Source organism: Sphaerodactylus townsendi, linkage group LG03 (genome assembly GCF_021028975.2).
Source record: "Sphaerodactylus townsendi isolate TG3544 linkage group LG03, MPM_Stown_v2.3, whole genome shotgun sequence".
Taxonomy (NCBI): Eukaryota; Metazoa; Chordata; class Lepidosauria; order Squamata; family Sphaerodactylidae; genus Sphaerodactylus; species Sphaerodactylus townsendi.
In genome coordinates, this window is record NC_059427.1 from 106,926,254 (window position 1) to 106,940,513 (window position 14,260).

A 14,260-nucleotide genomic window follows, 5' to 3' on the forward strand; every position below is an offset into this window, starting at 1 on the left:
GATAGGAGTTGTAGTCCATGAACATCTGGAGTGCCATAGGTTCGCCACCACTGTCCTAGTCCTCAAATCTACAAATCATCATTTTTTTTCTGTTTGGAGCAAAAGGTCTATTCATGGGTTTCCAGTTATTGATAATCTTAGAAAAATTCTGTTCTCTAATCAAAGAAATAACCTTAGCCATCTCAGCCAATTCCAGTATTTTACAAACCATTTTTCTATTGTGGGTATAGATGAAGATTTCCATTTTTGCACATATAATATTCTTGCTGCCAATATCATATATAAAAACAAAATTCCATACCTTTTTTTCAAATTTTCTGTCCATCAAATTCAAAAGAAAAATCTCTGGTTCCATTTATATATTAGTCTTTAAAATTTCCTGGATTTCTGGATGTATTTGTATCCAAAATTATTTAACTTTATTGGTCTCCCATAAATGATAAAAAAAATTCATCATGATGTTCGTATTTCCAACACATGTTTGCAGCATTTTTATACATTTTTGCTAATTTCTCCAGTGGCAAGCACCAATGAGGCATCATTTTATAGAATTCCCTTTGACACTGGAGCTTAATGTAAATTTAAGACCCTTTAACCACATATACTCCCATTGATCCTCTTGTATATTGTACCCAAAGGTACAGACTCGTTTTATTATGTAATCATTCATTCATTCTTCCTCAGTTTCAGATTTCAACAGGAACTTATACATTCTGGCAATAACATGATGATGATTCATACTTAGTCTTACTTCAAATTCAGTCTTAAATTATTCAAAACCAGAGGCATGTTTAGAGAAAATGGCACCTGGGGGCAATCCCCCAATAGCTTCCAAAGCTGGACAGAGACCTGTTTTATATGCATATTTTCTTCCCATAACTAACAGTGTGCACTAGTACAATTGCTGCAATGAGATGACTCCTGGGATATCTCCCCTTCAACTTTCCCTCTCACAGAAGAAAAGCAGTGAAAAAGAGCAGGGGAAAAGGAGAGCACAGGGGAAGCAGAAAATTGGGAAAGCAGTGGAGAAGACAGTGGGCGAGAACTAGTGAGTGGTGGCATTGAATGCAGCAGCCACAGCAGGCAGCAGAGCTGGTGGAGCATGTGCAGTGCTTGTGAGAGCCCCTTAGGCTTCTACCTCTACTCAGGAGTAAGACAGGAGGGCAGATAAGATGAAGCACTGCACTCCTTCGCTCACCTGCATGTAGTGCGGCTTTTGGAGCAGGCTGGTGTTGGGCTTGGGCTATAAAGGCTTCCACCCTTGTGCAAGCCATGATCTGGAAGTTGCTCCAACTCCAAGCTACAGAGTGGGGGAGGGATGGGGCAAGTTGGGGGCTGCAGCCCATGACACCAAAAACAGAAGTTGGAGGGGCAGAGGCAGAACAAGGTGAAGTGGGAGAGAACGAGGGAGAAAACAGAATGAGGGGGAAAGGATACAAATGGAGACAGAGAGAAAAGGAGGGGGAAAGGCAGAATGGGGGTAAGGGTGGGAGCAGGGGAAATCATCACCCACAGCCTTCCCACAGCACTGCAAAAGTAAAAGCCTTAAAATTAGACTACTTACTTTTAGAAGTGGCACTGCGGTCAGAAGGAGCCTGGGGCAGTAACAGCCCCAAGGGGGCACTCTTTCTTTGACCTTGTCCTGACCCCCAGGCTTCCTCTGGAGGCCACTCCTTACCTAAAAGTGAAGCTCAATTTTAAAGTCATCAGAGGCTTTGATGGCAGTGGGGGAGAACTTCTTTGGCTCTCTTACTTTGATGGCAATGGGGGAGAACTTCTTTGGCTTTCTTACACAGCAGTGGCGTAGGAGGTTAAGAGCTCGTGTATCTAATCTGGAGGAACCGGGTTTGATTCTCCGCTCTGCCGCCTGAGCTGTAGAGGCTTATTTGGGGAATTCAGATTAGCCTGTACACTTCCACACATGTCAGCTGGGGGACCTTGGGCTAGTCACAGCTTCTCGGAGCTCTCTCAGCCCTACCCACCTCACAGGGTGTTTGTTGTGAGGGGGGAAGGGCAAGGAGATTGTAAGCCCCTTTGAGTCTCCTACAGGAGAGAAAGGGGGGATATAAATCCAAACTACTATGCTGCTGCTGCTGCTGCTGCTGCTGCTGCTGCTGCTGCTGCTTCTTCTTCTTCTTCTTCTTCTTCTTCTTCTTCTTCTTCTTCTTCTTCTTCCTGCCTCTTTCTCTGCATGAGGGCAGGCAGCAGCAACAGCACAACAGGCAAGCTGCAGCAGTGGCAGGAGGCAAGTTGCAGCCCAAAAGCTGCTTCAGGGAGGGAGTATGTGGCTGAAAGCACCCTCCATGTTACAAAGGTGAGTGTTGCCTGGATCAGGAGTTCCTCCACCCCTCAATATACATCCATGTTCAAAACCATGTGATATTTTATCTGCTTTGAATCTTCTAAATAATTGTGCATAGAAAAAAATGGCAGGTATGACCTGCTACTAAATCTTCTCTTGATTTCATTTTGCATTTCCATTGAGAGATCTACCATAAAGTTATATGTTAACAACCTATTTTTAAATATCATTTCTTGTCGGTATAGGGCTTCTTGTGATGAGAGCCATAATGGTGTTTTCTGACACATCCTAGGTTTATATTTGTCACATATTTTCAGAATGACACATCTAATATAATGTTTTTTAAAATTCTTATTGACTTTAACTTTGTCATACCATAAATAGGTACGCCACCCAAATCTCACATTTCCGACTAATTCCAGCAGTTTTTCACTTCTCAACAAAACCTTTTTTTCCACCAAAACGAAACAACATTTAGAAAATATAATTTCCAGTCATATGAACCCGGACCTCCCCTTTCCTATGCATCTTGTAAGATTTTATATTTAATTTGAGCTGTCTTTCCTTGCCAAAAGAAATTTGATACATCCCTCTGCCACTGTTTAAAGGGAATATCAGTTGATACACAGGCATTATTTGAAACAAAAATAACATTCTAGGTAAGATATTCATCTTAATCACAGAAATTATTTCTAACAACAATAGTTGAGGTTTATTCCATCTTGGCAAATCATTTTTGACTTCATTCCATGTTTTAACATAATTATTTTGAAATAATATACAATTCATATTTTAATGCAATACCCTGATATTTCACCTTTTTTCAACCTTAAAGCCAATTCTATCAGCTCTATTTGATCATGTAATTCATATTTTTCGTTAAAACTTTTGTTTTCTGTTTATTAATTTAAAAACCTGCTAATACACCAAATCCTTTTAGTTTTAACATTAAAAATTGAGTTCCCTTTAAGGGATTTTTCAAACTCGACAACAAGTAATTGCAAAAGCTCTTAATTTATAAGACACTTTCTTAATTTTTATACCTCCATCCCTCTCAACAGATCTTTGCTTTTTGCAGTTTCATAACTGACAGATAAGGTACTTCTTGTTGTTTTGTTATTTTTAAGATTTCAGCCCTTTGAACTGTGTTGCAGTCTTGTTTTAACTTTTACTTTCTAACTCACCTTGACAACTATTCTAGTAGAAAGGCAAGACAAACTTTAATAAGAAAATATCCTTTTGCCCCATGCTTGTTTAGTAGAAAAACATGATATTTGAATCATATTTTTGCCAAGGTAACACCTACTTACATGTATATCATGCAAATTGTATATCACATTGTAAACTATATGTCATGCAATACTTTAAGAAAGATATTGCTTTTTGATCAAAACATTCATCATAGCATACAGTATTCACAAGTATCAGAGACCTTCTGTATAAAATAGAAACCAGTGTCTAAAACATATATATCATACACCTATGTATTCAGTATTGTTTAATCTGAAATAACAGCCACTCTTTGGTCATACAGTTAGATCCTACAATTGGCAAATACAAAGGTGCTTATGGAAGCAAACCTTTTCAGCTTTTCCATTCCTCCATTAAATGTTAGTGCTGGTGGTTGGAATCTCATTGTGGTTGCAGCAAGAAGGGGAAAAATGGGAGGGGGGATTGCCTCCATTCCTCTAATCCTGAGCTAGTTTCTGCAATGGCAGAAAAGAAAGATGGGGGTGGTGACACCTGATTCCTGCTCTATACTGCAGGCCCCCATGTCTGTAGAATTTTTCCTTGAGGCTCCCCAGTCCTCCAGCATCAGCGTCTGGGATAAAACAAGGTCCATGAACATCTTCCACTCATGATTCATAGGATTCCATTCAAAGTCATGAATGTCAGATTCCCTGTTAAGCATAAGATAAAGCACAAGTAATTCCACCATTTTAGCACTTTGACTCTGAGTCCAAAGAAATGGTAAGAAGATTTGATGGTATTATTCGTCTGTTTTGTGGGATGCAGACATAATTTTATAGTGCACTAGTCTCTGAAATCTTTAAATATAGTAGCAGTTCTTGTATTAACCATTTTTGTCACATTTTTTGTCCATGGAACCAAAGCTGCAATCCCATCTACCATGACCAAGAAATAACTTCAGAGTTACTCCAGTGTAATATATTTCAGTGTGATTACCCAGGGTAACTCTGCATGGAATTGTACTTTCAATGGGACTTATTTCTGAATTCAGAACATCGGGCTGTACATCATCATAAAAGGAAGTACTCTTGTTGGAAACTTTTTCTGGTGACACTCTCACATTGCAACAGTGATATTTACTGTTGTAATACTACATTATACATAGCCTAGCGCAGCACTTTGTAGTGAGTAATGATTCTGCAGCAGCAAATTGTATTAACCCCAGGTCTGAGCGCTGATCTATTTAGCAAACTAACTAAAACAAGAAGTGACCCAACAGTAGAACTTGTTTGTTCAGTAACCATTGGTAGAGTTCAGCACATTGCATAGATTATATCTTCTACATGCCAAGAATTCATATCTTCAATTTTTTTCAGAACTCTGAAGTATGATGCAGTCACAGTAACTAAAGTTTCACGAGCATCCTTTAAAGTCATTTCACCCATCAAGTTGTTCTCTCCTCTGTCACACATAAGTTTGCACTCATCAGTTGAGTTGATGGTCATTTCGGAGATGCATTGCAGTAGGTTCGAAAAACTGGAAGAAAAGATTCCAAAGAAAATTCAGTCAAGTACTCTCCGCAGGTCAGTCAATCAAGCAACACAGCTACTATTGATTATCATTTGTCTCGCAAGGCCCAAATCAGCAGCATATTGTATAGAAGAATCATAGCTGACTTGACTTTATAAGACCCAATACTAAGTGTGCATGACAATGACTTTCTAGCGGTTTCATTTATACCAATTTTTCTCTCCACTGAAATGCAGTTTGACAAAGACTTACTAACTCTTGTGTCATTCCTCTTTGGATCATACTTTTCTGATCTATCCACTTGATTAAAAATGTCTACATTTTCATATCTGATCCATCTGATCAGACTTCTCCATCTGACATTCAGCTAAACTTGATGTAAAACTGAGCCAGTTTGAGGTTCACACAAAAAGAACACACATACTGGGGCTGTGTACCATTTGTGTGGTGTGTGTGTGGGGGGGTATTTTCAGGTTTGACTTTTAAAAACCCAGATTTTTTTTAAAAAGCTGAATTCTCATACTGTTCTTTATGGCTGTAATATTGGGGGAGGGGGAGGCTTTTAAAGCTGAACCTGAAAAATTCCAAGCCGCAGAGTTGAATGTGGGCTTGGAAGGGGGTCTTGGAGGTGGCAGGTAGAACTGAATGCCAAACTCAGCTGAGTTATCATTCAGGTCTGTGCCTCCCCTGCAACCTCTGAAGTCCAAACTGGTTTTAGAAATGGGGGTTGGAGAGTTGAATGCCAGGCTTGGTTGAGCCAAGTCTGGCACCCAGCTCTCTGCCTCCAAAGCCCTTTTCCAAGCCCAACATCCAGCTTCAAAAGCTAGGCTTCAAATATGACCCAGTGGGGAAGAACTGAATGCTAGGCCAAGCCCAGTCAAGCCCAGCATTCAGCTCTCTGCTGCTTGCTACCTCTGAGCCCAGCTTCAGCAGGTGAGGGAGAAAGGGAAGGGAAGGGGGAGAGGCGTTCTCCCATTTTTAAAAATTGTGACAGGACTGAAGTGGCCCCAAGATGCTAGAAATTTGGCATTTGTGGGGATCTGCATTTTGGCTTCCTTAAATTGCTGCCATTTTTTCAGCTGAAAATATACCTGAGAAAAGCCGAAACAGCTTTTCTCAGGTTTATTTTAGATTCAGATTTTTCTGGATGCACAGCTCTAACACATACAACTGTGTCACGGGTCACTTAGGATCAAGAAAGCATTGATTCACATCCGCTGTTCATACCAACAGCCCATTGTGATGTGGGTGAACGTGTCTCTAGTTTTTCATTAGTTAATGAATAATGTTATACATCGAATCCCTTATCTTTGCAAAACTCCTATGTATCATATAAGCTCCATATAAAAAAAAATTCCACTATCTTTGAAATAGTGATTATATTTATTTGCATATATATTCAAGCTAAACATCAGTACTGGACCAAAGCAGAACCTCATGGTGCAGTGGTGTATCATTATAGAAGATTACAACTCACTTCCATTGTGTCTTTTGAAAGGTAAACCACCCAGTAGACTAGATTGAATCCTGCAAATGCCACTGGGAAGAGAATCCTGGAATACTGATCTATTTTACTTGTCCCTCCAATGGGTGGAGGTGTTGGTGGTGATGATGAAGGAACAGTTGGTGGCTGACGTTGGGATGCACTATTGCATAATATGGCTGCTTCAGGAGACTGTTCTGTTGGAGAATTCATAGCGTTCATCCGCTTCTTCAGGTTGCAGTTGGCATTGGAGGGCTGTATGTAAAAAACATGGTTTACTGTACAGCATACAGGAATCTAAATTCTGAAGTTTTACTCATTGTACTTCTACTTTTATATATTTTTTCTTTAAAAATCATGTTAAAATTAACATGAAATAAAAAAACTCAGAAACACTGAAAGTCATTTTTGATAACAGTCAGATATATATGTTTGTGGATCTCATCTCTCTGATCTCAATCATTGCTTGGCAAATTATATTTGGTAGAATGCTTTGACTTAAAATGATATGAAAAAACACAGTTTACATAAGACTGCAGAATGACTGTTTATTAAATGAGATTGAAAAAAGAAAGTGAAATATGTAGGGTGAAAAGCAATAAAATGTATTTCCTCTAAAAATCGCGTTATTGTCAAGAACAGATTCTCACCTTGGATATTACATTCATTCAACAATTTAACTTCATGAAATTGCCTCCATAGGCTCTTCTCTCCTGTAACTACTATATCTTGTAGCAGCTTCTGCATTCTGGATTTGAAGTATTTTTTTCAGTTTTGAAGTTTGCACAATCACATTATTTATTGATTTAGTAAGGCAATTAATATCCTACCTTTCAACTTTTGTAAGCAGAATTTCAAAATATTACCAATAAATGCATCAATAAATTAAAAAACATAAAGCACAATATAAAATAAATATCAGATAAGCAGCCATAACATATCAAAACAGTGACAATAACAATCAGTGTAATAGTAGAAGGTTTAAGTCAGGGGTAGGGAACCTTTAACACTCAAAGAGCCATTTGGACCCGTTTTCCACGGGAAAAGAAAACACTTGGAGCCGCAAATAATTTTTGACATTTAAAATAAAGATAACACTATATATATTGGGGTTTTTTTCTACCTTTTACTCCGCTCATTCTGAGAAGCGCATGGATGCGTCCGCCCTGCTGCCTGCAGGACGGGCAAGGATGGGGCCAGCGGCTCGGCCTCACCGGCCGCTGGGAAAACACCCGCCCCACTCCAATGGGGCGGGTGAGAGGGGAAGCCCGCAGCGCGGCCCAGCCGACCGTGGGCAGTTGGTGCGCTTGCCCTGCTGCCTGCAGGGTGGGCAAGGATGGGGTCGGCGGCTCTGCTCGTGGAGCCACAGTGCAAGGGCAGAAGAGCCGCATGCGGTTCTCGAGCCGCAGGTTCCCTACCCCTGGTTTAAGTGGTCAAAAGGGACTCTTCCTCTCTTTTTTACCCCCCTTCCAAAAAAAATTGGTTGAACCCACCCCATAATTCTCTCTGTATTAGTGGCTTTCTGAATTAAGTTAAATTCAAGTCCAGTGGCACTTCAGAGACCAACAAGAGTTTCAGGGTATAAGCTTTCCAGAGTCAAAGCTCCATCAGATTGTAGGCAGCCTCCCCTGATAGAGAGTGCCATAGATGCCACAGATATCAAAGACAAAATGGATGCATCACAGAGAATATTGGGATCCATCCTGTGTATCAAAAGGTCTGAGTTCAAAGGTAGTTAGAAATTCTGCTTTCCCCGTGGCTCAAGGTATGCCTGGCTGAAAATAATTGGGCTAGCTACATCACCATTTCCTTAACCAGTAGAATAATGAGGGTTGGCCATGAGGAGGCTGGAGACCCACGTGCCACTTGAGTCGGTCATGTTCAGTGGGCCACCGCCCTGACCTCCCTCCCAAATTCCATGTGGAGTTTGGAGGCAGGAGTGCTGCTGAATGGCCAGTGCTCAACCAGGCTGGCCCTACTCCGAACTCTGATTGATGCTGGGGAGCTTGTTTGATTCAGGTAGAGCTTGGAGGAGGAGTCAACAGTGCAAAGCTGGAGCTGGTAAGCCCAATTGCTCAGTTTGAGATTGTTTCAAACTTTAAACTGAAGGCGTTGAGCTTGCAGTTAAAGCTCAACCCAGCTAGGCTGACCCAATCTTGAACTGAGCACTGGATCTTATCCCAAGGCATGCAGTGAGAAAATGGTGTCCAGAGACAACTCTGTCTCTGAGTGCCCCCCACACTCTGGGGCAGGGCTCAGAAGGCGTGCCCCCCACCCAAAGTGCCCCCCCACCCAAAGGCCCGTCTCCACCGGGCTCCCTTGCCGACCTCCAGCTACGTGCTTTTAAAAGTTAGGGGTAGATAGGGGTGAAATTGAGGGGGAGGGCAGGGGGCGGAGCAGAACTCCCACACAACAAGGCTTTATTGGCATACAAACTCCCACACACATGTCCTGGAGGCCAGCTTCTGCAGAAGCCGGCCTGCAGGGAGGCCGGGAGGGGGGGTGGGGCACTGCCTGTCAGCAGACATCTTTGGTCATGTGGGGGGTCCCTCCGGCAGCCCCCATGTGACTGAACGGTATGTGCCTGGGGACATGGTTTTTCTTGGTTTTTCCAAAACATCATTATTTCTTGGTTTTTCCAAAACATCATTATTTGACCCATGTCCCTAGGATAGTACGCCTCAGATCTTATCAGTTCCAGCTTTATACTGCTGTTTCTGCCCCTCAAGTCCACCTCCAAAGGTCAGGTGGAGCTTAGAGAGGGAGCCAGTAGCATAAAGTCAATCAGACCCAGCACTCAATTTGACCCTAGACACAGTCTGGCTGGGTCAAGCTTTAACTGAAGGCTTGAAACCTTATCTGTATCGGGGGGGGGGGGGCACTGCATGAAAAAAGGCTGAAGATTAAATGGATTCAGAAATTTGGCATGATCTGAGCTGTTTCAGATCTGCAGCAAATACTTTCACGTCCCAGTTCCATGTGGAGCTGGAAGGCAGAAGCATAGAGCTTAAGGGGCTTCTTGCCTATTGCTTAAATGTTATGCAATCCTTTTCTAGCTAAGGATTTCAGGATCTTTTTCATGGCTTTCTGATATCTAACTATACATTTTATCTATGCAGTTTATACATCCTAGGTGTTCAGGGCTGTGTTATTCCTTATATGTTGTTCTCACAACAACTCCGAATGGTCGGTTAGGCAGAGAAAGCATAAGTAACCCAACACAGGATTGTGTGAAGACACTGCATTCCAGATCTCTAGGTGATTTTTTTCAGCAGTTTCATGTAGATATTAAACAGCATGAAAGAAAAGATACCACATAAACCAAGGTTAGAATGGTATTCTTGTCGTACCACCATCTTAGATCTGATAAACAGAATGGATTGAAATCACTGAAATACAGCGTCAGTCCCAGAAGGATACTATGGTTGGTAGACCTAATAGCCTGAATATTCCAGAAGAGTCAATTATCGTATACAAAGGTAATGGGACTTCACAGTCCTTATCGTATACAAGGGTAATGGGACTTCACAGTCATTGTCAAAACCTCTTGGTTTTTCCAAAACATCATTATTTGACCTGATTCTGATGTTTTAAGTCACCTGCTAAAATCATTTTGCCTTTAGGGAACTGATTACTAAGCAAAGCCATGTAGTTTATTAATTTGGTCCAGTGTACATTCCCTTTGGGAAGTGGAGGTACATAAATGTTTATAAAAATTATTTCCATAGTATCAAAATAAATCAGTATGGCATGAACCAGGGAGGGCAAGGTTCAAGGCAGGAAATTTCTTGATCTACAGATTATTTAACTAAAATACCCAAAACTGCTTTCGACCTGCCTTTGTTATTCAATTTATAACCTGGAAGATAGAAAGTAGAATATCTAGTTACAAAAATAACAGTGTCAGACCATGTCTCCTGAAGTAAGATGATGTTGTAAATATTCAGCAAGGTAGCTGTCACCATTTTTGTTTTTCCATCCCACTATGTTCCTGGACAGCATGTTTATATTGTGATCCCAAGATAGTAATAGTCAATTCTGTCAATTTTAGTCAATTTTGACTGGTTGATGTCTTAGGGGATGGAGTTCTACATTTAGTAACGGGAGAGTTGTCTTTATGGACCAACAAAGGAATGTTATGACTAGGACCTAGCGTTCCAGAGTCATTGGCATTGAGCAAAAGATTATCAAGTACAGGCTGGAAATCACTGCCTTCCTGAGTTTCCTGGCTAGCAGATTCAATAGGAGTATTCTGGGTAACAGTTGATTGATGATCTAATTCACCTAGTTCTTATGCCCATGATTTCCCAGTTTCAATGAAGCATGGTTCAAGCTATAGGACTCTGAAAGATTTCATATCTAGATTTATATCTAGTGGCAACTCAACTAGTTGCACTGATATCTTCCATGGGTAATCATCTGAAATGGGCTCAGCAGCAATTAGAGGTGATTTTGGGTTTGCTAGTGGTGGAGTCTGCAGGACATTTGTTGATGGAAGAGATTGTGGAAGGATTTCTAAAAGTTGTTTGCAGTTGTTTGGAGAATGTGACTTGATTTCTACAGCTGCTTACTCTGACTGTAACACTTAATCATAAAACTCCACATGGCCAGTACTTGCCAAAGTAAGTATACCCAGGATAGTAAACTGACATCAGAAGTTCCTGTTTCTAAGGGTGTCAAACAAGGGTGTACTCTAGCCCCCCACCCTTCATTTTATTTGTTCTTGAATGATCATTCACCCACCTTAAATTTAGTGGATGGTCACCCACCTAGATTAGGAATGCACCCTATTCCAGTTCTGCTATATGCATGGTGATCCTTTCAAAAATAAAAATTGGTTTATAATGGCCCCTTCTGCACAGCAAAAGTACAGTGCGTTGCAGTTGAGATAAAGCAACCTGCTTTCCAGTCAGTGCGTTCACATGTTTCCATTCAAGCAGCAAACGGAGCCCATGGAAGCAATGCGGGTTGCTGTTACGCCTTCGCACAGAGGCGCATCTTTGTTTTGTTCACCTACCTCCCACTGATGCATAGCTATGCAGGCATGCACGGCTGAACCCTCACAGTCATGCTGTCACACATTATGACCCTGTACACCTGCATGGCTATGTAAAGGTCAGGTGGGGAAGAAAAAACCCAGAACACACAGCTGCATTACAAGCGCCTCCCGCCCAGCTGCACACTTGGAAGCAGCTGCAACCTGCACTATTTAAAAAGAATCACAGATAGAGCGATTCTTGAAAAACCTGATTGGGGGGGGGGGAAACACAGGACAGACTCACATTAGGGGTGGGATCCATGTGAAGTTCCCCCCAATGGGTTTTATACCATTGTTAACCGGCATTTATTGGCCTGTGCACGTTTATTGGCCCTTGGCTGTTATAGCCAAGCTTGTCACGTATATTGTAATTTAAACCATCTAACCATAAACTACAGGAAAACCAAAATCATGGTGTTTGCTAAATCTTGATACCACTTCTTTTGGAGAATTGAAGGGTTTACAATAGAACAAGTGAAGCAATTTAAATACTTAGGTATAACCTTTAGTTTTAATAACAGCTGGATGGCTCACTGTATCAAAGCTATAAAAGCATCCAAGGGTCCCCTAATCTCCTTGGCAACAAATATGTCCCAGCCATCCTCAAAATCTATTTGGCAAAAATGGTTCCACAGATGCTTTACGGGATTCTCGTTTGGATCAAGGCCTTTAATTCTAAAATAGAAAACCTGCAATCTTATCTCTTCCAACAGATGCTGAGAATACCCAATAGTGTAACCAATACCATCATTTGCTCCAAATTAGACCAACAGAGATTAGAAACAAAAGCATGGATTTCAGTGTTACAATATTGGCTAAAAATTCATTTTCACTCGCAATCCACAAGCCTTCTGTTTTGCATGTTGAGTGGCACCTTTATCTCAAGTTGGAATAAATTTGTTCTGCAGAAATTACTTTGATTAGAGCTTGATATAAACATTTTGGTTGGTCATATTTTTAGATCACTGAGCGACTGGAGGACCAAGACAAGCAAACTTTCACAAATTAAAATTTGTGCACCTCAATTTATCCATCTACTTTATATAAAAGCAAAATGCCTTATGTATCCTCTTTGGATTTTTTAGTACATCAGCGAGCATTTATGCTGGCATGTCTAAACACCTTTCCATCCAATTTCCAATGTCATCCTTGGCAGATACAAACATACAAACATGTTACAGCAAAAACTATGCTGTTTTGGTTGCAATGTTCCTGACTACCTTAGGCATCTACTAATTGACAGTAAAAAATATTAGAGCAATATCTTACAGTCTTATGCATCTAAAAGGTGATTAACCAACTAAATTACTCTTGTGTGGCAAAGATTCTGACATACCTGCAACTGTAGCTAAATTTTTAGCAGAAATAATGATTCAACCTGCAAAAATGTGAAGAAATTGCATAGTTTTCAGTTAATGCACCTTCTGTAGTGATATCCATAAGATCATTCAGGAATCTCAGTTAGAGGAATTACTATACATATGCTTCATTGTACCCTCTTGTTTTAAATGCCAATAAAGGCAGTCTGATTCTAAGTTAGCCAGTTGAACCAGCTGCTTCCCAGTCAACAGGACCAAGAACAGGCAGAAAACTGCTCAAGAAGGGGAAGGAAGGATGGCATATCTGGCCACCCCAGGTTGGGAGGAGGGGGAGTTCCACACAGAATGGCTTGAAATTGAGTCATCTTGAGTGATTTGCCCCTCCTCTTAAAAGGTACATTAAAGACTGACTGAAGGTTGTTTAAATCCCTGAGACCAAAAGCTGCACTTTTACAATGATGGAGCCTCTTTAAAGATTATTTGTATGGCCTCCTTCCCTCCAGGAGCATTGATAATGTGTGTCATTTTTGTTTTCAGGAAGGCTGTCTAAAGAATAGAGTCACATAATGAAAGATTAAACTTCAGTGCTAGTGCACAAACAAAACGAAATAATTCTATTGAGTGGTGTAAGATTCCATTTTACCCTACAACATACCATCTAACTGAACCTGTTAGGTGACTTTATACAAAGATCTGTAGAGCTAATTACAGTTAGAATGGCACTAACACAATTTCAAATAGTCTCATTTCCCCAACTCTACAGATCTTTGTATAAAGTCTCCTAACAGGTTCAGTTAGATGGTAATGTATTGGCAGGTATTTAGGTAATGTGTATCATTTGAAGTGCATCACCTGTAACAGATAACGCATAACACAAAACTGTCAATAAATATCCTTTCATGTGATGGGCATCAGTCTATATATTAAAGTACGATAACTACAGTATTGTCCTAGTAATCTTTCTTCAATCAAGAAAAAGAAAAAATGCAGCTCCCTCCCAAAGGTAATGAAATAAGATGAACAATCCAGTTGCTAATACTGCTGATGGCAAGTCTGAGAGCAGGAAAATTAAAATAAGGTTGGAAAATGACTATCTGGGACCAATGATAAATAATATGAAAATGTATTACTAGGAAGCATCATAAAGCATTAAACGAAGTGAAGAGACCGAGGACTTCAATCTGTATATTCTAATTGAATTGAGACATACTCATAAAAATAAACTGAGGTAAGGGGTTCAGAAGAAATTGCCATTACCCTAACAACTGGAAGCATTTTCATGCCCTTAGCAACAGAGATTTCCTTTACAATTTGAGAAATAAAGCCTTAAATAAAGCACAAAAACCTAAATTTTACAATCTGGAATACAAAGGAGCCATGATGATATCATAGCTATA

General features: G+C 40.5%; 1 protein-coding gene across 1 annotated transcript in view; it reads right to left on the reverse strand.

The window, feature by feature from the left end:
- Window positions 1–3,536: 3,536 nt before the first annotated feature.
- The window catches only part of GABRA6 (gamma-aminobutyric acid type A receptor subunit alpha6), a 47,093-nt gene continuing 36,369 nt past the window's right edge, over window positions 3,537–14,260 (reverse strand). The window contains exons 9-10 of the mRNA XM_048490408.1: window positions 6,501–6,761; window positions 3,537–5,029 (exon numbers count right to left, since the gene is read on the reverse strand). Coding sequence (XP_048346365.1) covers window positions 4,979–5,029; window positions 6,501–6,761 — 312 coding nt within the window. The 3' untranslated portion in view covers window positions 3,537–4,978. The remainder of the gene's footprint in view (window positions 5,030–6,500; window positions 6,762–14,260) is intronic.